The sequence below is a fragment of the Pelobates fuscus genome, chromosome 4 (assembly GCF_036172605.1).
Source record: "Pelobates fuscus isolate aPelFus1 chromosome 4, aPelFus1.pri, whole genome shotgun sequence".
NCBI classification, from domain to species: Eukaryota; Metazoa; Chordata; class Amphibia; order Anura; family Pelobatidae; genus Pelobates; species Pelobates fuscus.
The window spans coordinates 96,831,669-96,855,554 of NC_086320.1; the positions used below are offsets into that span (position 1 = coordinate 96,831,669).

The window sequence follows — 23,886 nt, forward strand, 5'->3', positions numbered from 1 at the left end:
TTGGGTGGCAATTTACAGAAAATATTGTCTATGTGTCTCAGTGAAATAGTCTGTCCAGATGCCCTCTAACAAACAACAAAAACTATGTGCTGGACACGGCTCAAAATCTGTAGAAAATCCTTGATGAAAAAAATAGGACTGTTAGTTCAATTCTAACTGTCAGTTCTCCAACAATTTCAAGGCTTAAAAATGTTAAAAGTGCCAGATGTCATTATCTGTTATTCATTTTATCATTATGCTCCGGTCTTTGCAGAAATCTGTGTAAACTTCCATCTGCACATTAATGGATTTTAGACTATACCTACCCTTCATTCCTCTTTGGATCATGCACACTAAAATAAACACCTTCAAAATTACATCAATATTATTGTTCTAATTCACTTGTTCAAGAACAAATATATTTTTCAGATAAAATTGGTACAGTACATATATAAGTTTTTGCTTTGATTTCAAACAATACAAAAAAACAATAAATAAAAAATAAAAATAGACCTGTGCATGGAGGGATCCATTTTTTTCCGAAAATAGAACATTTCTTGGGAGCCTGAATGTCAGATGGGCTCGGGCACAATTTCAGAACCAAGATTCTGATTTGGGTACTGATTTTGAAGAAGCAAAAAGTGCTAAAATGTGCCAGTGTGCTGCTAAATATATACATATTGTAATATTATGTATACATTCAGCACATCTAGTCTGCCTACGTTTCTAAATACAAATACAAATACTTCCTCATTGTGTTAACCTCTACCACTCCAGCTAGAAGGCTATTCCATGCATTCACTACCTTCTCAGTGAAACTGAGTGAAACTTCCTGATATTATTTTAATAGAAACATAGAACATAGGGATAACAAAATTGATAAAAGGAATAGAGTGTTTTAGTTAAGAAGAAAGGTTAACAAATTTAAACATCTTTAGTTTGGAAAAACTGGGCCTGATAGGGGATATGATAGCATTATATAAATATATTGGGAGCCAATACAAACCATTGTATGGAAATCTATTCATAAACATGACTATACATTGGACACAAGGTCACACATTTGGATGGAAGAAAAGAGATTTAGTCTAAGGCAAAGGAAAAGGTTTTTAACAGTTAAAACAATAAGGATGTGGAATTCTCTGCTAGAAGAGGTGGTTTTATCAGAGTCCATACAGATGTTTAAACAGCAATTGGATTAATACTTGCAAAAACAGAATACACAGGGATATAATATTTAATTAGTGGGGTAATAGTTTCTTGAACCCGGGAGATATTTGAATGTCATTCTGGGGTGAAAAAGGCATTTTTCCTTGATTGGTGAGATACAGTGTGTCAAACAGACAAACTCTGCTCCACTGTTTGTTCTTCCTCAGATGTTTTTCTACCAAAATTCTTCCTAGATTGTAAGCTCTTTTGAGCAGGATCCGATTGTTCCTTTGTTTCTGTTCACATTAATTTCCTTGGCATTTATTTGCTGTTTTATATCCCTATTGTAAAATTTGGAAAGCGCTGCAGAATATGTTGGCCGAACATAAATAGAGGAATATTGGATGATGCCTAGGAGAGATGCACGACTATCCTGCTTGGAAAATGAGAAATTAGTGTGTCTTTAAATCAAATCAAATTAAATCAGTCTTTTTTGGGAATGCAAAGTACATATCTGTGCTATCTAAGAACATTGTTCAGAAATTAGACATTGGGATGTCTCTATAAGGTTTTATGCAGAATAAATATAAGAGCCGAATCTCAACCTTTTTAGGGAGCTATACAGAATGTTTATGATGTGTGAGGCAGTTGCCTGTGCCCTGTGCTGTGTGTTCATCTATTTCAAGAAGGATTTTTTTATTTTGCTTCCTCCTTGATGGAGTGTGTCTCATCATCTAAGACTCACCTTTCACATTGTTGATGTGGTCTGGTTTCTTTTGGTTGCTATGTTTTTCTATTTATGTCATCCTCTATTTCTAGGTTGTGAGCATTCAGTTTGTATTGGCTATCTCCCTGTTTTGGAGATGTAAGGTGCCAGTGTGAAATCCGTCTATAGAGAAGAAAGATTGTTAATGTTGAGTTTTGTACTTCATCCTTCCAGGTCAGCGCATATCATTCTTTCACTTTCCTTCACATGTATTGGTTAAGTAGGCAGTTCTGTGACCTAACAAAGAAACTTTGAACCACAATAGAGCAATGATTGGAGCCCTATGATCCCTTTTCCCCCCATTCTGGCTCACTATGACGTCAAAGGGAAAGGTTTTCTGATTTTTTTTGTGTTTTAGCTTCTTAGTAGATAGCTCCCTAATCCTTGTGGAATTGACATAAGGATTCCCAAAAGGGGCTATCTACTAAATAGCTCCCTAATTTGGCACCCTTAAATATGGCAATCCCACAAGTTTGCCAATTTAGGAAGTTATCTACTACCAGTTGCAAGATGCAGCCATGGCCCGCAGCTTGGATCAGAATTTAATTAGTCCAAATGAAATTCTGACCTGAAAATAATGGCTTAATATCATTAGAAAACAAATGAAGAAACGGATGAAATTCGGACAAAACTAAAATTTCTGTGGCATCCAAGTCTACCATTTAGTGGATTTACATGTATTTAACGGAGGACTTTATTTAATGTTAGCACATTTGATAGTCATTGTAGTTAACAATGCTATATAATAATGGGAATTAATTCTTTACAATAATTTAACAATATTATTACTGGCAACATATTCCACAGTGCTATACAATTGGGGGGAAAAAAACAGTACAACGTACACAGACCAAAACAAAAGGTAAAAGGGGCCTCTCCATGAGCTGAGATCTAGCCATTGAAGAAATCAGCCATTTAAAGCCATTTAAAAAAGGTTCATAAGAAATCAATAGTAAAAGGGTAAGAAAAAGGTTCAAATAAAATTATTTTTACAGATGCTGAATATGAATTCATATTCATATTTGAGCAATCATTTAATGTTTTTGCCCTTGCACTCAATAAGACCGAGGGAATGTCTATAATGCATTATTTATTATTATTTGAAAATCATTGAGTTCTTTAATTAATTGTATAAACAATAGGCCAGTTTTAGTATGACAAAACTTCAGCTATATGGTAATTTAGTATTGTGTCCATAACTGCTTAACTGTTTAATAAACAACTATAAACTACAATTACTTATCAAAGGCATAATAGTTGATGAACAATTCCAGTGTATGTTGGCACTCAAGGCTGTAACTCGGTGCAGGTATCGAGGTTACCCACCCAATAACCTCAAGGCAAAATCTACGGTATCAACTAAATATTGATACTGCACTCCAAACTGCAATTATCTCTGTATGCACTATATATGTAATTTTTGAATGAATCCATACAATGATTTAACTTAATGATTTTTTTCTTCTGATTTACAAATATTGGCTAAATCTTTTGTATATAATCAGTGTACAGAATGCAGTCAGCAATCTTTATGTAAATATTTTTGTACAGATTATGAATTCATTTGCTTTTTTGATTAAAGTGATGCACTAATTAATTACCTCGCATAGTATATAAATTAAATAATTTTTCTCAGCATCAAATTTGGAGTGCGGTATCAATATTTTGTTTTTTAACAGTTGCTAAACTAAATTTGCAAAATAGGAATGAACATTGTACTACAAATATTTAATTGTTAATTAATATTGTAAAAACAGTATAAATGATACAGTGAGAGAAAAAAGTCTTTGATCCCCTGTTGAACGTTTGTCCACTGACAAAGAAATGATCAGTCTATATTTTAATGGTAGGTGTATTTTAACAGTGAGACACAGAATAACATTAAAAAAAATCCAGAAAAACACATGCCAAAGTTATAAATTGATTTGCATGTCAATGAGCAAAATAAGTATTTGATCAATCAGCAAGATTTCTGGCTCCCAGGTGCTTTTTATACAGGTAACGAGCTGAGATTATCATCACTCTCTTAATGGGAGTGCTGCTAATCTCAGCTTGTTACCTGTATAAAAGACACCTGTCCACAGAAGCAATCAATCAGATTCCAAACTCTCCACCATGGCCAAGACCAAAGAGCTGTCCAAGGATGTCAGGGACAAGATTGTAGACCTACACAAGGCTGGAATGGGCTACAAGACCATCACAGAGCAGCTTGGTGAGAAGGTGACAACAGTTGGTGCAATTATTTGCAAATGGAAGAAACACAAAATAACTGTCAGTCTCCCTCGGTCTGGTGCTCCATGGAAGATCTCACCTCGTGGAGTTTCAATGATCATCAGAATGGTGAGGAATCAGCCCAGAACTACATGGGAGGATCGTGTTAATGATCTCAAAGCAGATGGGACCATAGTCACAAAGAAAACAATTGGTAACACATAATGCCATGAAGGACTGAAATCCTGCAGTGCCCGCAAGGTCCCCCTGCTCATGAAAGCACATGTACAGGTCCATCTATGTTTGCTCTTCAAGGCCAGGGGTTTGACATTTTCTTCTATAATCATGATTTAACTATTCCAACCAAACCAGACATTTCTTAAAAATTTGGAAAAACATTTGGAATGCGATTTGGAAGAAGAGTGTAGGAAGGCATTTGGGAGGCTGCTTGGACAGTCTTGGTTTATGTGTGCTTACAGCAGCACACGCTAAAGAAGTAGCAATATGGTAATATCTACTGTGACCTTTATGGGCAAAGCAACACAGTCCTCTAGGGTAACAGGCATAGAACAACAGTCTCTGGTGCAAAAATGGTGTGGTTTATTTATAGCGTGCACAAAAATCCATACAGCAATCAGTTTGTTCAAAAACTGCAGCACAACAGAAAGGAAAATCTACAAAATAAATCCTAGCTCAAATTTGAGCACTAACTAAACGTAAAGAAATGTCCCTTACTCACCAGGGTAATAAACTACACAAATCAAAAATAAGCATTGGTTTCACCAACCTTTAGCACATTGTTTAGATGCTGCTCTGCACAGACCTGCTCTCTCTCTGCAGGTCAGATTGTATCTGACTCTTTCTGCTCTGAGACCTGCTAATTAAAGCCTCAGCAGTTGCTAATTGGGCAGGTGAATGAGTATAGACTATGGAGGATTCTGGGTCCTAGATACCTTCCTTCTATTACCCTCCCATAGACTCTGTCACACTACTAATAGATTTATTACATCTGCCATGTGTTTTGTCTTACATTATTTGCATTTTTTTTCGTTTTCATATTTAATACGTTTCTAAAAAAAGTATTTTCTTAAATTTTAATGAATAAAAATGTATGACACATCTCTGGAGACTTTTTGTGGGGTACACTTGTGAAAAATGTGAGTCATACCCATTTTGTAGGTGTTTCCATTTACACATATATAGTTTGGCTCCATTTATTATTTTCTCTGGTAGAAAAACAGAAGCAGCTGTTTAACATTATGATTAGATGGTATACTACCCCTTTAAAATAGCACAGAATGGATAAGACTCCTTCGTACTTCTGTTGGAGGCAACATGGCCTCAGGACGAGATATGTACACATGTAGTGGTAATGTCCTTCATTAACTGCATATTAGGATAATATAAGTGCTTTACTAGCTATGGTGTTTCGCAGACCACTTATTATGGATCCCTTGCCGTTTCTACTATCAAGACCTATAGACAGACTCCCCTACCACTCTCAAACACTATTCAACAAAATGACTTTAGCAACCCGAAGAGCTCTGCCCTCAGGGTGGTTGAGAGATGTTGTTCCCAAACTGCAGGAGGTCTGAACTAAGTGTTCCTCTTTCTTTCCCTTTTCTTTTTTTTCTTTTTTTAATTTAATTTTATAAATATATATAGATATAAATATGTAAAACAGTGATATCCACAAACATTTGTTTTGGTGAGTGCATGAACAAGCCATAAATATAAGCATATACACAAATTAGATTTTCCAGTTTTATTTAAAGGGTTTCTATTGTGTAAGGAATACAAGCCTCACCCTCTTTAGTCCCTTATCCGATTCCAGCCCTGATGGGTCAGCGCTTCACCTCCTTCAACATCATCCGACAGGGGGCTAATGCGCATACGTGGCGAGTTCCTTGAAGCAATGCTTTCCTATGGGGATTTTACTGATACTGGATGTCCTCATGTAGAACGTGAGGATGCCCAGAGTCAGTTAGGTGACAAAAAGTCAATTAGCCACCAGGAAGTGTCTTTAGTGGTTGTCTTATTGGCAGCCACTAGAGGTAGTGTTAGTCCTGCAATGTAATTATTGCCGTTTCTCAAAAATTGCAATTATTTGAATTGCAGGACTAAGTGGCACTGGGATAGTGGGCTGGGTAATTATAGTATCCCTTTAAACTCCACAATGAAAAGACAGGGAGCTGCACAGCAACAGAAAATGTGTTTCACACCTTTTTAGGGGTTCTTATTGTGATAAGTGAAGTGAAGAGACAAAGAATTCAGACACACCGTAATACTGAACAACTGTAAGCATGTACTAATTGTGTTTGAATACTTTGTCACTACACTTAAGATAAAGAACTACTAAGGTGCAAAACATCTCAAGTCAGACTGTGCAACACCCTTTCTTTGCAGTGTTGATTTGATATAAATTTGAGAAAGTTATTTTTCAGATGTGCTCAGATTTGTGGTGTGTTCAGTGCTCATTCACAAGCCCCCCTTTTTTATTTCAATTAGACAATTTTTATTATTTTGTAATTTTGCAGAAAACATAAGGGGCACAGAAAAGAAAGGGGGAGGAGGCGATAATGAGACTTATGGAGCCGCACGCTGCCTGGGGGCACTGGGGCCGAATGGGGGGCACAAAAATCACTGCTCAACCTTACAATTGATTTTTGCGCCCGCCCTCGGCTTGCGCCCCTGGCTGGCGCCGGTTTCACTAACCCCACGGTACACCCCTGAGTGCACTTTACATATCACGCAGCTTATTACAAAACATAATGACACAGACATAAGTTGAGTGTGAGGGTACATTAGTGACAACTGTGAGCAGGGCGGCTTCCATCAAACCCAGCACAACTGTAAGTAGGCATTCCCCTTTTCAAAATAACACCTGACAGTACACTATAATTAATAACTCGACTTGTTTGGCTAGGTCAGCTTATCCCTCACCTGGTATTGATGTGCAAGTATACAGTTGTCAGTCTAGGGCTAAGGAGCTAGATAGAGTTTTAGCAGGTAGCTTACCCGTCATATGGCTAATAGGCAAAAAGTGTTGAATGTGGGGCGTTAGGTCTGTATGTGTTCTTGTCTCAGTGGCACAATTATCTCAAGTGAGAGTAACCCAAGTGAGAGAAGATAGGGTAAATGAGGTAGAAACAGGGGGATTGGGATGGAGTCCGTTTATAGGGTTTCCAGCCTGGAGGTGTCCATGGTGGTGAACAATTACGTGTAGAAAGTTGGCTCCCAGAACTCAAAATATAATTAGGCAAGATAAGTGTGATCAGAATGCTAGATGGCCATGGATAGTGGTGTTTAGTTGGATGTTGGGTGTTTCAAAGTCCAATTTTCCCAAACTTCGAGGCTCCAGCTATTACGAACTGGTACTTGGGTCATATTTGTTTCATATTTGCCAATTAAGGATATGTGTCGTATTAGTTCCTACATATTTACGTTGGTTTGCGATTACCAGTTTTTCACAAATAAAATGCAGTGCCGCTATAAGGATATAAAAAATCAGGTATCTGACAGGTTTGGGATATCTTGTTTCAAAAATGAATAGGAGTAAGGAAGCGGGGGTGTTGGGTACTGCTACTTTAGTATGGGTTTTAACCAGTGATATAACTTCCTGCCAATATGGTTGGACTTTTGAGCAGCTCCACCACACGTGGAGGAATGTGCTGTATCCGTGTGGCAACACCAGAATGTGATTGGTTTGGAGGGGCATATAGCTGTGAGGTGAGTAAGGACCATGTACCAGCAGTATAATAGTTTAAGCACTAATTCCATGTGAGATGCACAGGAAGTCAGGCCTCTGTATAAATTAATAGAAGACAACCAGGTTGTTTCTGGCAATTGATATCCCAGATCTTTTTCCCAAGATAGTATCGAGTTGAATGACCTTATTCCTATTCTAGGCAGCAACATTGCATATATGGTGGAGATGTGTTTTTTTCACGTGGCTGCAAAGTCATATAAAACGTTTCAAAGTTTGTGGGGGTAGTAGCCTTTGCATAGAGTGTTTTGAAGCGTGGGATTTCCACCAGGTTGACAACTGTAGCCCAATGAGTGATGTGCAGTGTTAGGTAGGGTGTAGCGATCCTTTAATTGTGCGACCAATGCAGGCAGTCAAAAGCCTTTTTGGCATCCAAGGACAGCAGAAGACTTTTAAGTGATGTCCTTTGCGTAGTGTGTAAAGGTGCAAGGGCCTTACGTGTTCCATCTGCTCCTTGTCTGCCATTCACAAATCCCACTTGGTTGAATGTATAATGGTCGGGAGAATTGACGTCAGTCTGTTTGCATAGACTTTGGCCAAGATTTTAACATCAGAATTAAGCAAGGATATGGGTTGGAAATTGGCGCACTTGGTTGGGGGTTTGCCAGGTTTGGGTAGGGTGGTTACATTGGCTGTGAGCATATCCGTTGGCAGCGATTCCGCATCTGTGTCATGTTTTGAAGAGTAACGCCAATTGTGGGGAGAGGATGGAGGAGAACCTTTGATAATACGCATTGGGGAGCCTCCCCCGCCCCTCCCCCCTTTTTTTATGAATATACTAATCAATTATAATTGATTAACCATTCATTTGTTAAGTATCCTGAATATAGGTGGGAAAATCTTGTTTATACAAGTTATATGTTTGCGGTCGTACAAAACAGTCATATTCTCAAAGGAACATTTGCCTTCAGTTATAAAGTTCAGGAGCTATTTATATGCCATACATTTTTTTTATTTGTTTTAATTTCTATCATTAAAAAAAGCACCCACTCAACATTCAAAACAACAGATGGTAGACTTTACCTTTTTTATTGATAAATTACCAGAAAGGTCAACTTAGAGATAAAGGCTTGTTTTTAATTCTCAGTGACAAAGCTACAAAGAACTGCTTTGGTTTTAAATTGTGTGGGCTAGAAATATCAGGAAAATACAGGCCTGCACAATGTTTAAAGATGCTGAAAGCTGCATAATGTATCACCTATTTGTCTTATTGTTTCTGTTTAGGATTTATGAACAAAATATTTCTTAAATGTATTTAATGCTATTAAGCTTAATTTTATCATATAATCCTAGTGTATCTAATATTCATAAAATGTTTAAAACCATATGCATAATTTTTTTGCTATTACAATCATACATGTCTGTAGACAAACTAACCTTTCAACTATCAGGATAAGCTATGAACTTTAGTTTAATTAAAGGAACATTGTGGTGTTAAGATTTCAAATCTTAGTCAGGGCTGGTGCATTCTATCAGTCCGGCCGAGTACAGGAAAAAGAAGCTCCTTTACCGCGGTACGCGCCGTCGGGCCCCGCTACAAAGAGGTAAGAAATGTGATAAATCTTCCTCAGTGCAGAGTTGCAGTTTATCTGCATACTGGCAAATTATTATTTTTAGTTATTCAGTATCCTTGTAGCAAATTAATTTTCAAGCACGGTTTTTATGTCTATCAAAACGTCTTTTTCTTTTGTGACATCTTATTTGTATTTTAAATTCTACCCACACATTGGAAAACCACCACCCAGGATTATTTGCTAAACTTGTATAGTTTATGAAAAATGAAAAAGGGGTGTCACACTTTAGGCAAATAAACTGTAAATTATTAAACGCTGTTATTATTCTAGATCATCTACTTTAATCTGGGAATAAATGCAATTCCCATTTCACTTGGGCAAAACTCCTAGTATAATGGATGACCCCTTATGGGTACTCTCTTTAACTGAAACTAAACACAAAAATAATAAACAGAGAAATTAATCAGAACTAGAAAAAATGTCATGAGTTCAGCAATTCAGCCTTCCATAGTCAATTATAGCCTTGAAAGTTTTATATGAAGATTCCCCCATCTGTGTACATTTATTGTAAATAAATAAACAGTTAGAACTGGACATGTTATTATTTAAGTAGGGAGTATGTAGAAATCATTAATTATTTACAATGTTCAATGCACAATTTTTTACTGCCTTTACTACGATGATTTTAACTGTGGCCTTATCAAAATTATAGATACTTGATGCTGCATTGTTACTTTCAGTCGCTGCCTAAAACTGCAATCCATCAAAATGTTCTTTCAGAAAAAAAGGGCTGCTTATAACCCCTGTGATGGAAAGTGCCACCTTGCAAAATACTAATACTGGAGGCATAGTCATAGCATATTGGCAGATTTGGGACAAGATGGTATGTTTTACCATCTGCGATTAAAGTGTAGATAATAAGCTCTGTGGGTAAGTGATCACAGGGAAGGAGCAGTCTGCTGGTTATCTGAGTTTAAACTAGAGATGCGGGAGGTGTGACCTCATGTAACGTTCCTGTTATGAGCCATGCTACAAAGAGGTAGGAGGCACAACAGGAAAGGGAGGGGAGACGGACTAAGGGACAGATGGGAGAGACCACTAAGGAGGGGGTGTGGGGGGGGAGACCACTAAAGGAAAGATGGGGGCGGGGGGAGAGAGATCACTAAAGGAAAGAAGGAGGGGGGGAGAGAGACCACTAAAGGAAAGAAGGAGGGGGGGAGAGAGACCACTAAAGGAAAGATGGAGGGGGGGAGGAGATATCACTAAGGGAAAGACGGGGGAGATCTCTAAGGGACAGGGGGAGAGAGAACTCTATGTGAACGGGGGGCAGGGGAGAGCATTAAGGGGTTGGGGACAGGGGAGAGCACTAAGGGACAGGGGGCAGAGGAGAGCACTAAGGGACAGGGGGAAAGAGAACTCTATGGGAACGGGGGCAGGGGAGAGATCACAAAGGGACAGGTGGAGAGGGGAGGTCACTAAGGGATAGGAGAGCACTAAGGGACAGGAGGGAAGGGGACAACACTAAGACCCTACACAAACACACAATGCATCCTTACACATACACAGAAACACAATGCATGCCTACATGCACAGAAACATCCAATGCATCCCTACTCACATACAGACACACCAAAACATACAATGCATCCTACACTCACACAGAAGCACACCATGCATCCATTACACACACATACACAATGCATCCCTTGCACACATACATATAAGCATATAATGCACCTTTTACACACACACACACTGCTTATCTTAATGCATCTCTTATACACACTCAATGCACCCATTACAGACACACACACACTGCATTACATTACATACACAGAAACAAACTTTGCATCCCTTACACATACAAACACAGATTGACACAATGCATCCCTTACACACACACACACTGCATCCTCTATACACACACTACATCCCTTACATAAGCTGGTATCCCTATACACTACATTCCGTAATAACACACACACACACACACACATTACATCCTCTACAATAACACAACACATCCCCTACACACATACACTTCACTCCCTGTGAGCGAACTCATGGGTGGATCTTGTAGGCATAAGGCTTATGGTCGGGCCTTGTAGGTATACTCATGGTCAGGCTCTGGGGGCCCAGACCGTGATCTGTATAAGGGGCCCCCAAAAAATGGAGCTGCTTTCTGATCATTGATTTTTTGTGAGCACTGCCTCCAGAGAGCCTGTATTAACACCAGACCAGTGGAGCCAGACTGCAACCTAAGCCCACCTTCATCCTCTTGTCCTCATCAGGAGGGGAAATAAAGCTAGTAATCTGTTAAGGGGCCTTGCCATGCACTGGTTTCTTAAATAGTACAGGTCCATTCACTTCCTCCCGACACTTAAAGTAAGCTGTGCGGGAAGGAAGAACAGCCCATCAAAGCTCCCTGAGTGCAGCCAGTGCCAGATCTCTGCATGACCACAGGTAAGCCATCCTCCTGTCTAAGGTAGGATGGCTAATATCTGAGTTTGTGCGCTTCTGTCTGTGTTTTTGTATTTGTGTCTGCCAGTATGTGTACATGTGTGCATGGCAGTGTGTGTGTGTTTGTTTGTGTATGGATGACACTATACATGGTGGGTGTTTGTGTCTGTCTGGCAGTATGTATTGGTATATATGTGTGTGTGTGTGTGAATACATGAGTGTCTGGAATGTATATGTGTCTCTGAGTTTGTATCTGTGTCATTGTGCATCTTCCCTCCTTCTAAACATTAAAGGAAACTTTAAAGATCATATCATTTCTACAATCAGAGAGGGTGTGCAACTCAATTAGTTCACCCTATTACCTCTAATGACTCTTTGTATTACTTATGCTTTGCAGAGATTTTTATTTTTTTAATAATACTTTTATTTAGAAATATGTGATTTAATGGTTTTAATTCTGTGTTCTACCATTTTTAGCAAGCTGTACTGTTATCACTGGCATTGAGGTCTTTAAAATATATACAAGCTGGGTATTTGAACATTTTTATATATCCATTTTTGCCATACACAATGTATATGAGGACAAACTGTATTTTTACTTTCATACTAGTCCAGTTCTTGTACACTTTAATTATCCCTAGTATTTCGATAACAGATAAACAAATAAATTAAAAATCAAAATTTTAATTTGTATGTTTGTGTAAAAAGAGTTTAATGCACAACTGTTGTTTAATCACATGTTTGTGTTAGCAATATACCCCATGTTTCAAATAAATATTATGCTAATAGGTTTCAAACACAAATTGCTTGGAAGTAAAGAAGTTAAGATGTATCGGAAAGAAAAACTGTATTGAAAAAATACAAAAAATCTGTCTAAAAAAAAGCTGTATGAACAATGTATCTTCAGCTTTATAATACTTTATCATAAATAAAGGTTAATGTGTTTAGCTGGGTTATTTTAAACAATCACATTAGCTCAATGTTTTCCTGTTGCAGTAACAAGGAAATGAAAATACTAATTTGGGTGGGATCAGTCGGATATGCAAATTAAATTACAAATTGCAGATTATCTCTGTAGTGGAACTAGTGAGTTAAAATGTGTTTGAGGTCTTAACAAGGAATAAATAAAACCAATAAAAATGAGTTATTTTATATTCTAACCATTCAGTTACACCCTGTTTTCCTGTGTTTATACATATTACATATACACGACCCATCCATATACAGTGATTTAGCCTCAAGTGTGTCCTCATTCTCAACATATAAATATATATATATGTATGTATATAAACACATGATCCAAGGACCGAGTGTTCCATATTAATACACATTAACATTTAGTTAACCGGGTGCTCCAGTCGAATTTATATCAACCAAAAAGAGAAGCACTCAGGGATTTATATTTTTATATTTACTTTTTATTCAGCTAGTGCATAATTCCAGCCGACGTTTCAGTCTCACAGAGAGACTTAGCAATGGTTGACAGAGAGCCAAGATGGAGATGTCCATGTGCAATTATTCTATGCAATTAGTAAATAACAATATAACAGTATCGCAACTAATACACTGATATGCATTTCTATTTTAGATGGAATATGGCAGTTCAGAGAGCATGGAAGACTCAAAATATTCAGGAGATATGCCAGAGCCAAGCCCTAAAGCCAAGTTTCACTCCAGAGACATGAAAAAAGAACTGATCACGTAAGTGAATATTGATAGAAAATATTATATAATCCAAGAGAACAAGAGAATAACAAATTAATAGAATAATCTGTATCAGGTATTTAATTATTGTTTGCCACAAATTGCATTGTATTCTACATGTATATTGCAAAGTCAAAATCCAACTATAAAAATCTAGTAGATATTTAGTTAGAAAGTATTTGTAAAGGCACTAATAATAATTAGGCATGCCCAGTTACACTTATAGTTAAACCCTATGAATATAACCTGAATGGACATTCAGTGAAAACCCTCTATGAAATCTATAGATATTTCTCTTTATATTATTCAGTATCATCGACTTAAAATGTAAAAATAAAAGTATTGTGAAATTTAAAAGAAACCAGAATGATCCAGGATTATATGGTTTTGGGGGTATTTCAATATTTGCAGGAATTGAATTGCTGAAAGCAATAACAATTATAGGTGTCTACCTGCTAATTCCTGACATTTAAAGAGTTTTTTGAATGTAAAAAAGGAAACGTAATAATACTGCAGTTAAAGAATTTACATTTTATTCCTGGCCCCACAATTGCTATTCTCGAATAGATCTTATCTTTGGAGACTCAAAACTGATAGATAGAACTTATAAAATAGAAACCAAACCAGTAATATGGTCAGATCACGATAGTGTGTGCCTGGAATTATACAACAATAGATTAAAGAGCAGTAATAATACAACTTGGAGGTTGGATGATACTTTATTATTAAATAAGGAATATAAAGACTACATAGACAAAATGACCATGTGTTATTTTCAAGAAAATAACAATGGACAAGTTGAGAACGATACTGTATGGTGCTCATTTAAAGCAGTAATAAGGGGACACTGTATAATGCTAAATAAATTAAAGAATAAAAAGAAAGGCGCTAACTTACAAGATCTCCATATTGAACTATACCATTTAATTAGGAAAAATAATGCAAACCCAACCAAGGATAATCAATTAAAAATAGAGAATATTAAATCAGAGATCCAGGAAAAAATGTATGAAAAAATCAGAACACATATGTATAAACTTAAAATTAAATACTATCACAAATCTAATAGAGCTGATAAAATAATGTCCAATATGCTGAAAAAAAGAAATACAATCAATCAGGTTGATAAAATAATAAGCAATGATACCATCTCCCTTCTTCCAGAACAGATAGGGAAAGCTTTTAATGATTATTATGCCAACTTATATAGTCCTTCAGTAACTACTCCTTCAGAAATAATAGAAGAATATATTAAATCAGCTAAATTGAATAAAATAACAGAAATACAAGCAAATAATTTAAATAAAGAGATCACGGAAGAAGAGATCAATATAGTAATAGATAGACTAGAAAATTATAAAACGCCAGGTCCGGATGGTTTTGGGAATACATTTTATAAAACAATGAAACTTCAATTGATAGGTCATCTAAAAAATACTTTTAATACTGCAGTCAAAAAAGGCAGATTTCCAGATGAAATGCTAAAAGCAAATATCCTACCTATATTGAAACCAGGGAAAGATCCAACTAAAGTTCAAAGCTATCGTCCAATATCGCTAATAAATGTAGATATTAAGATATTTTCTTCTATTATAGCTAGTAGACTTAAAGAAGTTATGAAACAATTAATTCACCCTGATCAAACAGGTTTTGTTCCGTACAGAATGACAAGCAATAATATTAGACGCTTGATAGATGTATTAGAAAAAAGGAAACAAAAAATAAAAACTGGTATAACATTTTGATTGGAAGAGCAATTTTTCAATTGTGTGCATTCTGCCATTTTTCTGTAAATTCTGCCAGTTATATGGTATTTTGATAGACACCATATGTGTATATATATATATATATATATATATATATATATATATATATATATATATACACATATATATATATATATATATATATATACACACATACATATATACACACATATACCATATAAGATAATAGACACACAGACAAAAAGACAGACAGACAGAGTTGCTAAAGAGTGAGAAGTATCCTAGTTTAACCCCAGTTTATAAATTGCTGATTTTTATGAGAAATCAAAACATTTAGAAATTAATGAGGAAATAGGTGGGGATTTTAACTGCATTTTAGATGATAAAACAGATAGGAATAGAAGCAAGTCCGCTTACATAGAAGGTAAGCAAAGAACAGGCTTATCAAAGATGCAGACTATTATGGCAAAAAACTGTTTATATGATGCTTGGAGAACGTCTAATCCAGAAGCAAGAGATTATACGTTTTTCTCACACGTTCACCAGACATATACTAGAATTGATTATTATTTGGTAAAACCTGAAGTTCTGGAGCGAGTTAAGAAAGTGTCAATTGGACCAATAACATGGTCCGATCATGCCCCTGTAAGTTTAGTCATAAAAAACAACCCTGAATATAAATCTAGAGATAAATGGAGACTTAATGAAAATCTATTAAAATCAGAAATCAGTGTAGACGCATTACGTACTCAATCTAAAGAATTTTTTGAAAGTAACGACTCAGGGGACGTCTCCAATGCCATGCTATGGTGTACCTTTAAATCATATATTAGAGGATGCCTCATAAAAATGGGTGCTACTATAAAAAAACAGAAAGGAAAAGAGCTTAATGAGCTTTACATCGAGCTGGCAAAACAAGAACGGCTACACAAATCTACCATAGACCATAATATCTTGGAGGGCATTAAAGAGATTAGGGAAAAAATATTAATTAGAACTCAAGAAAGGATTGACAAAGCCATGTTAACTCTAAAACAGAGCTGGTACTACGGAAATAATAAAATAGGGAAAAGTCTTTCAAATAAATTAAAAAACAAAAATAAACTTCAATCTATAAATTATATAACCGTCGGAAGCAAAAAAATGATCTCTTCAACTCAAATTGCTAAAGCATTCGAAGACTATTATAAAAACTTATATAATATAAAATTTGATGAGCCATCCGAGGGTGAAACAAAACAGTTTTTGGAGAAATTAAGTTTGCCAACCATATCAAGGGAGAAATTGAGCCAACTAAATGCTCCTTTTTCCATTCAGGAGATTAGCAATACCATTAAAGTTCTAACAGCAGGCAAAGCACCAGGCCCAGACGGCTTTTCTTTAATTTTCTATAAAAAACTAAGTGGCATAATCTCTCCATATTTATTAAGAACATTTGAAGATCTCGCTAACCATAAAGCCATTCCAACGGAACTATTCCAGGCCACCATAATACCAATCCCTAAGTCAGATAAGGACCCTACGTATACCTCAAACTACAGACCAATTTCTCTCATAAATCTAGATATCAAGATATATTCAAGAATTCTGGCTGACAGATTAAAACAAATTATACCCAATATTGTACATAGAGATCAGAGTGGATTTGTAGAGGGCAGGGGCACATCTGATAATATTAGGAAACTACTGAATGTCCTATACCATGCAGATCAAAGCTTGTCTCCCTTTGCGGTGGTTACCCTCGATGCCGAGAAGGCCTTCGATCGGGTCAACTGGAAGTACATGGAAGAAGTACTGGGGGCCTTCGGCATCGAGGGTTTCTTTAAGGAGAGCACACTGGCGCTATATAAGGATCCGCAGGCAAAAGTATCAGGACATATGTATCAATCAAATTGGTTCCCTATTAGAAATGGGACGCGACAGGGATGCCCTTTGGCACCCCTGCTATATATCCTGTCCATAGAACCGCTGGCAGCCGCGATCAGACAGAACGTAGACATCAGCGGGTTAAAGGTGAATAAGATCGAGAATAAAATTGCATTATATGCAGATGATGTCCTACTGACCCTGGCAGATCCTACCAGATCTATCCCAGCCGTATTTCGGCTTATCAACGAATTTGGTACACATTCGGGTTATAAAATAAATATAAAGAAAACACAGATTCTGTTAAAAGGCCTGAGTGGACCAGGTCTAGATAAACTTAAAAAAGATTTTAAATGCGACTGGGAAACAAATAACATAAAATACTTAGGGGTAAAATTTTCTCTAGATTATAGAGAAACTGGAGAACTTAACTACACTGATATTTCCACCTATTTCAGGAACACCTTAAAAAATTGGCAGGGATTGGAACTCTCTTGGTTGGGTAGGATCGAAGCAGTAAACTTTTATCTCCTTCCTAAGTTGACATACCTATTTAGTAATCTCCCGCTGAGGGTGACATACCAGACGATACGCGGTCTCCAAAGGCAACTATCAAATTATATCTGGCAAGATAGGAGACCTAGAGTCTCACTGGAAATACTACAGAGGGACTGGAAAGAAGGGGGGATCCGTTTCCCAGATATACAGAAATTATATATGAACAATATGGTGGCACACCTAATTAAGTGTGACAACTACACAACGGCTAGACCAAATTGGTTAGACATTGAAAAATTTGATCTTGGCGGTTTGGAACCTCTATCACTCTGGTGGTGCGACAGTGAATTTTTAAAAAATATAAGTTCTAGCAACCCAATGAATAATACAATGATTTACATCGTAAAGCACTTGAAAAAGAAATATGGAACAAAACATATATCATTAAACGCCCCACTAACAATCTTAAAATTCTATATAAAGGACATTAATATACAAGAATGGGAAAATGGTGGCGTAGAAAGAATAGCGGAACTTTTAAATAATAATAAAATGCTGCCATTCCCAACACTACAAGCCAAACACAATCTCCCAGCGAAGGAAATTTTTAACTATTTAAGAATAAAATCCTTCACTATGGGGAAGGATTTCTCGGAAAGCTCCCCAATGGACCAATTTATAGCATCTCACTATAAAAAAAAAATCGCTTCCAGATACAATCAATTTGCAAGAAGCCAAAGGCAAATAGACAAAGCGCCAGCAATGCATAAATGGGAGCAAGAACTTGATTTTTCATCCTCAGTGGAGGATTGGCTGTTGGGCCTACAAGCAGTAAAAAGATACATACACGGGGTGAATATACAGGAAGTGTACTTTAAATTAGTATACCGTTGGTACCTGGTCCCTACTCGTCTTCACAGATTTCAACCCACACTCCTACCAGATTGCTGGAGATGCGGTAGGGAGCTGGGTTCATTCTCCCACATCTGGTGGGACTGTGAGGAGCTGAAACCAGTGAAATCAATTGTAGTGGAACTGGCAGACTCTATGTTTGACGTTCGGACTGAGATTACCCCTCAAATGTTCCTGTTCCACTTAGACCTTCCAAAAAGCAATACAAAAGTAAAAATCCTTTGGATTCACATTTGTATGGCAATAAAAATAGTTATGGCCAGGAACTGGAGACAAATGGGCGGGTTAAAATGGCAGGAGATATGTATACAAATGGAATACCAACGCAACATGGAAGCTGGGATAGCCAAGATATCTAGAGAAAAATATAATGAAGTCTGGGCCCCTTGGGTTAGATTTATCAACCGCAATATAACCCCCCCCCCCCCACAGAGATAGCTATCCGTAGATGAGAGAATGGGTAGGAGGTATGGTTAAGGTTATGGAGATAAGTATGTCTGTATGAATGTAAGGATGTAAGTTGCAAGATACAGCAGAATACTGTTCAATGAAGATGCTTACTAATGCAAGGTTTGACTGGTACTTATAATTATTATTTATTTGCCATTGGAAAATAATTTCTTGTACCGTGTTTAAAAACTATACAGTTGTAAGCTGTGTTGTCACTTGAATGAATTTGTTTTAAAAAAAAAAAAAAATTGAAAATAAAGATTTATATATATAAAAAAAAAAGAAATTAATGAGGAAACTCCCCCCTGGCTGTCAATCAAACAGCCAGGGAGGTTTTCAGCCTCCTACAATTAGATCAGGAGAGCTCTACTTTAGCGTGCCTGCCTCCCCCTCCCCTACAGACCAGCTCCTCAGCACCAGATCTTAGACCAGATGTATGCATGTGTACACAAGCCGGCGTGTGTTGTTTGACCATTCAGTTTGTTTGATGTAGCCCCCATATATAGTTAGGAAATCAATTACTGGATTTTTGTCGCTGCTGAATTTATATAAGAGAACAACAAAAAAAACAGGCGCATGAGTACTGTACAGTAACAGAATATACTAGGGATACACTCAGTTCAAGCTGACCTCTGCTAAAATTTTCATAAAAGAACACTATAGTGTATTGCTAACACCATAGTGAGGTAGGAGAGTGTGGGAGCGAGGTCCTGTTAGTATCCCCCATCTAAGGAGTCACCTCCGGAGACTACCAGGACCAGGAGTTGGAGGAGATATGACCCAATCTGGGAAGGTATTTTCCTTAAAAGGTGTGAGGAGTGATACATGGAAGGATGGATGGAAACGGTATTGAGGAGGTAGATTCAACTGAACTACAATGGAAGAGATGATCTTATTAATATTGTCCTCTCACTTAATCCTGTCCTAGTGTGTTTTATACCCACCTCCTATAGACTGTAAACTCATTTGAGCAGGGTCCTCTTCAATCTTTTGTTCCTGTAAGTTTTCTTGTAATTGTCCTATTTATAGTTAAATCCCCCCTCTCATAATATTGTAAAGCTCTACGGAATCTGTTGGCGCTATATAAATGGCAATAATAGTAATAATAATAATACGAAATGGACCAATGTATTTTGAACCCAACTTCTTGGAAGGACAGGATAATTTTAGGTATCAGGTGGATAACCAGACGAGTTGATCCACTTGGAAGGTGGGGTTCTTCTGTGACGGTCTGCAATTTGTAGAGGTGTTGACTGTCTTGTAGTGTTTTTTGAGCACGGAGAAATCCTTGCCTTAGTTGATTGGCGTGAGCGAAGGCATCTGGGACAGTGGAAGAAATGGACAGTCCTGGATGAGATGTGGGTTGGAATCCGTAGTTAAGCGTAAAAGGAAAAGCATATGTGGAGTTGTGTACATGCTTATTATAGGCAAACTCTGCAGTAGTGAGAAGTTCTTTCCAGTTGGATTGCAGATGTGTTGTATAACATCGTAGATACATTTCTAATGTTTGGTTTGTCCGTTCGGTTTGCCCATTAGTGTGAGGGTGGAATGCAGTAGAAAGGTCTACCGAGATATTGAGGAACTGACAGAAGGCTTTCCAGAAGTGGGATGTGAACTCGGTCGCTCTCTGGGAGAGCATAAACTCGGGGATCCCATGTTATCTGAAATAGTGCTAGTGAAAAAGAGTGGCCGTCCTTTTGGCAGTGGGGAGGCCTTTACTGGGATAAAATGGGCCATCTTGGTCAAACGATCAACAGCGACCATTTTGGTATTGTATCCATGGGATTCAGGGGGGTCAACGATAAAGTCGACAGTGATATGACTCGAGGGTCTGGAAGGGATTGGTAGAGGTTGTAATAGGCCAGCCGCATTCATGGTTAGTGCATTTGCTCTGGCACAGGTAGTACAGGTACTCACGTAGTTTTATTACATCCTGCTTTAAGGGTAGGCCACCAGAAATATTGTTGGATGGCAAGTATGGTCTTTCGTTGTCCACTATGACCAGATATTGGAGCATCATGGAAATGTTGTAGTATGCGGAGGTGAAAGGGTTCAGCAGCATAGATCTTCCCATGCCACATTGAGAATCCTTCTTGAGACAGAGGTAGATTAGTAGTGGCAGCAGTGGTTTTGATGTCCTTTGCAATTGCTAGATAATGCCTAGGAAGTGTTGTTGACTTAGCACCGTCTGGGGTGAACATTCTTGAAAGTGCATCTGTCTTTAGGTTTTGTGATCCCGACTGATAGGTGACGTGGAGTGAGAATCTAGAGAAGAATAATGCCCAGTGGGCTTGTTGTGGATTGAGACGTTTTGCTGAGCATAGGTACTCTAGGTTCTTCTCATCTGTCTAAACTGTGACGGGATGACTTTTAACCTCTAAAGGATGCCTCCATTGTTCCAGGGCTCTCTTAATAGCCAGTAATTCCTTGTCACCGACGTTATAATTTGTCTCAGCTTTGGTCAGTCTCTGAATAAAATGTGACAGGATGAAGTGTATCTGTTTTTTCATCTCTCTGAGATAGGACCGCCCCGGTGGCAATATCAGGGGCATCGACCTTGAGGAAGAAGGGTTTATGTTACTCAGGTACACGTAATATAGGGGACGCGATGAACATTTGTTTTAGTTTATCAAAATTTTTGCTTGGTGACCCCAATGTCACTTTACATCCTTCATAAGATGTGTGAGAGGTTGTATGATTTGTGAGACGTTGCATATAAAACATCTGTAAAAGTTGGCGAAACCCACAAACCATTGGACTTGCTTCCTGGCTTGAGGTTCAGGCCATTGTTGCATGGCTTTGACCTTGCGTGGATCCATCTCCACTTTGCCATGTCTGATAATAAAACCGAGAAATTCAACACAGATGGTTTCAAAAATGCACTTCTCAATCTTGGCATATAGCTTGTGTTCTCTAAGGTATTTCAATACTTCCAGCATATGGTGATGATGCGTGGATAAATCTGGAGAGAAGATGATAATGTCGTAAAAATAGATTACCATATACTGGTCTAGGAGGGCTCAAGATATAATTGAGGAAGTGTTGAAATGAAGCGGCGGCATTTCAGAGACTCTATGGCATAACTGTATACTCATAATGTCCCTATCCGGACCGAAAGGCAGTTTTCCATTCGTCTCCTTCTCTAACATGAAGGAGATTATAGACACCCCTTAAATCCAGTTTGGTGTAAATGGAGGCTGCTTCTAACCTCTCACTTAGCTCAGGGATGAGAGGGAGTGGGTATTTATTTTTGACTGATCTTGTTCTGCTCTCTGTAGTCCACACACAGGGTCATAGACTACCACCCACAAATACCCACTACCACCCACAAATAAAACCGTGTCTCCTGCTTGAGAAGAGGAAGGTCTGATCAATCCTTTTGCAAAGTTTTCATTAATATATTCCTTAAGAATAAGGAGTTATTTTTCTGCCAAGGGGTATATTCTACCAAAAGGTATGGGAGCCCCGGGGAGCAAGTCTATGGGGCCATCATATTCCCTTCGTGGTGGTAAGGTATCAACCCCTTTCTTGTCAAAAACGTCTGCATATTCATGATATACTTTGGGAAGTAGAACTTCTTGATTTTTCTTGAAATCGGCATCCAGTATGGCGTGTATATAGCCTGTGGTGAGGTTGTTTTTAAGACATTGAGTGGTGCAGAAAGTGGAGGAGAACGATTCGTTTCCTGAGGCCCACCTGATAACCGGATCATGCTTGCATAACCAGGAAATGCCGAGAATTACCGGGAATAGAGGCGAGGGGACAAGATCAAATACAATATATTTTTTATGTTTCCCTACAGAGACAAGAATATGTTTGGTTTGTTTCAGTAAGGGACCTGATTTTTAGAAAGGACCCATCTACCACTTGTATTTTCAATTGAACGTCCTTATTGATCACTGGGATTTGTAAGGTAGCAGCCAATGAGTAATCAAGGAAGCATCCACTTGCATACTGAGTCGATTAATGCCTAGCATTTATGTTTAGTCATGCTCCACTGCAAGGAGAGGGAGACTGATAAGAGAGGAGTTGTTGTATTCAAAGTAGAGGGTAGGGGGGGTTACATATACTTTGTAGCTCTTGTTTTTTGGGTGTAGGTCCTTGTGGTATGTTGTGGATGTTCACGATGAAGGCATAGGTTTTCTTTTCTTCTATGTTGTAATTCAGCAGGGGGTAGTCCTATTTGCATTGCTTTATCTGGCACAGGTGGAGAAGGTAGTGACTGGGACCTGGGAAGAGGAGCAAGTGCTCTTACAGGTAGAGAGAGAGAGGTTGATTTTTCATGACGCCTCTCACATAAACACCTGTCTAGCTGGATTGCTTGTTGCATAAAATTTTCCAGTGAATGAGGAACAAAGTGAGCGAAATCGTCCTTAACCCCTTAAGGACGCACGACATGTGTGACATGTCATGATTCCCTTTTATTCCAGATGTTTGGTCCTTAAGGGGTTAAGTGGATCTGAGAGGCCCAGGCGGAACTGGTTGATAAGTCCAATTTTATATCACCGGGGTTTTTTTTGCATAATCTTTAAAATTGGTAATGTATTCTTCTACTGGCCGGTGTTCTTGTCGCAAGGCTCTTATGGCTGTTTGAGTAGTATTTTGCCTGTTGGAGTGATCGTACATGGAGGACATAAGTGCTACGAAGGAGTCCCAGCGTTGTACAGCAGGATTGTTATCCCATAACAATTCATGTGCCCTTTCTTGTGGGGGGCCAGAAAGGAGGGATATCATAGTATGTACTTTTACGGAATCACGGAAGTGGTACGTGTGGTTGCAAATCGAACAGCAAATCACAGGACATGATAAAGAATTGGTACTTCAAACGATTACCTGTAAATTTTTCTGGCATGGTGATCTGTGGTTCAGGTGCCATAGACGTAT

At 37.9% G+C, this 23,886-nt stretch overlaps 1 protein-coding gene across 1 annotated transcript in view; it reads left to right on the plus strand.

Annotated features, from left to right (window-relative positions):
* Window positions 1–23,886, plus strand: part of ST18 (ST18 C2H2C-type zinc finger transcription factor) — a 280,418-nt gene that overhangs the window by 220,852 nt on the left and 35,680 nt on the right. Inside the window, exon 13 of the mRNA XM_063450436.1 lies at window positions 13,434–13,546. Within this exon, the coding sequence (XP_063306506.1) occupies window positions 13,434–13,546 (113 nt within the window). The remainder of the gene's footprint in view (window positions 1–13,433; window positions 13,547–23,886) is intronic.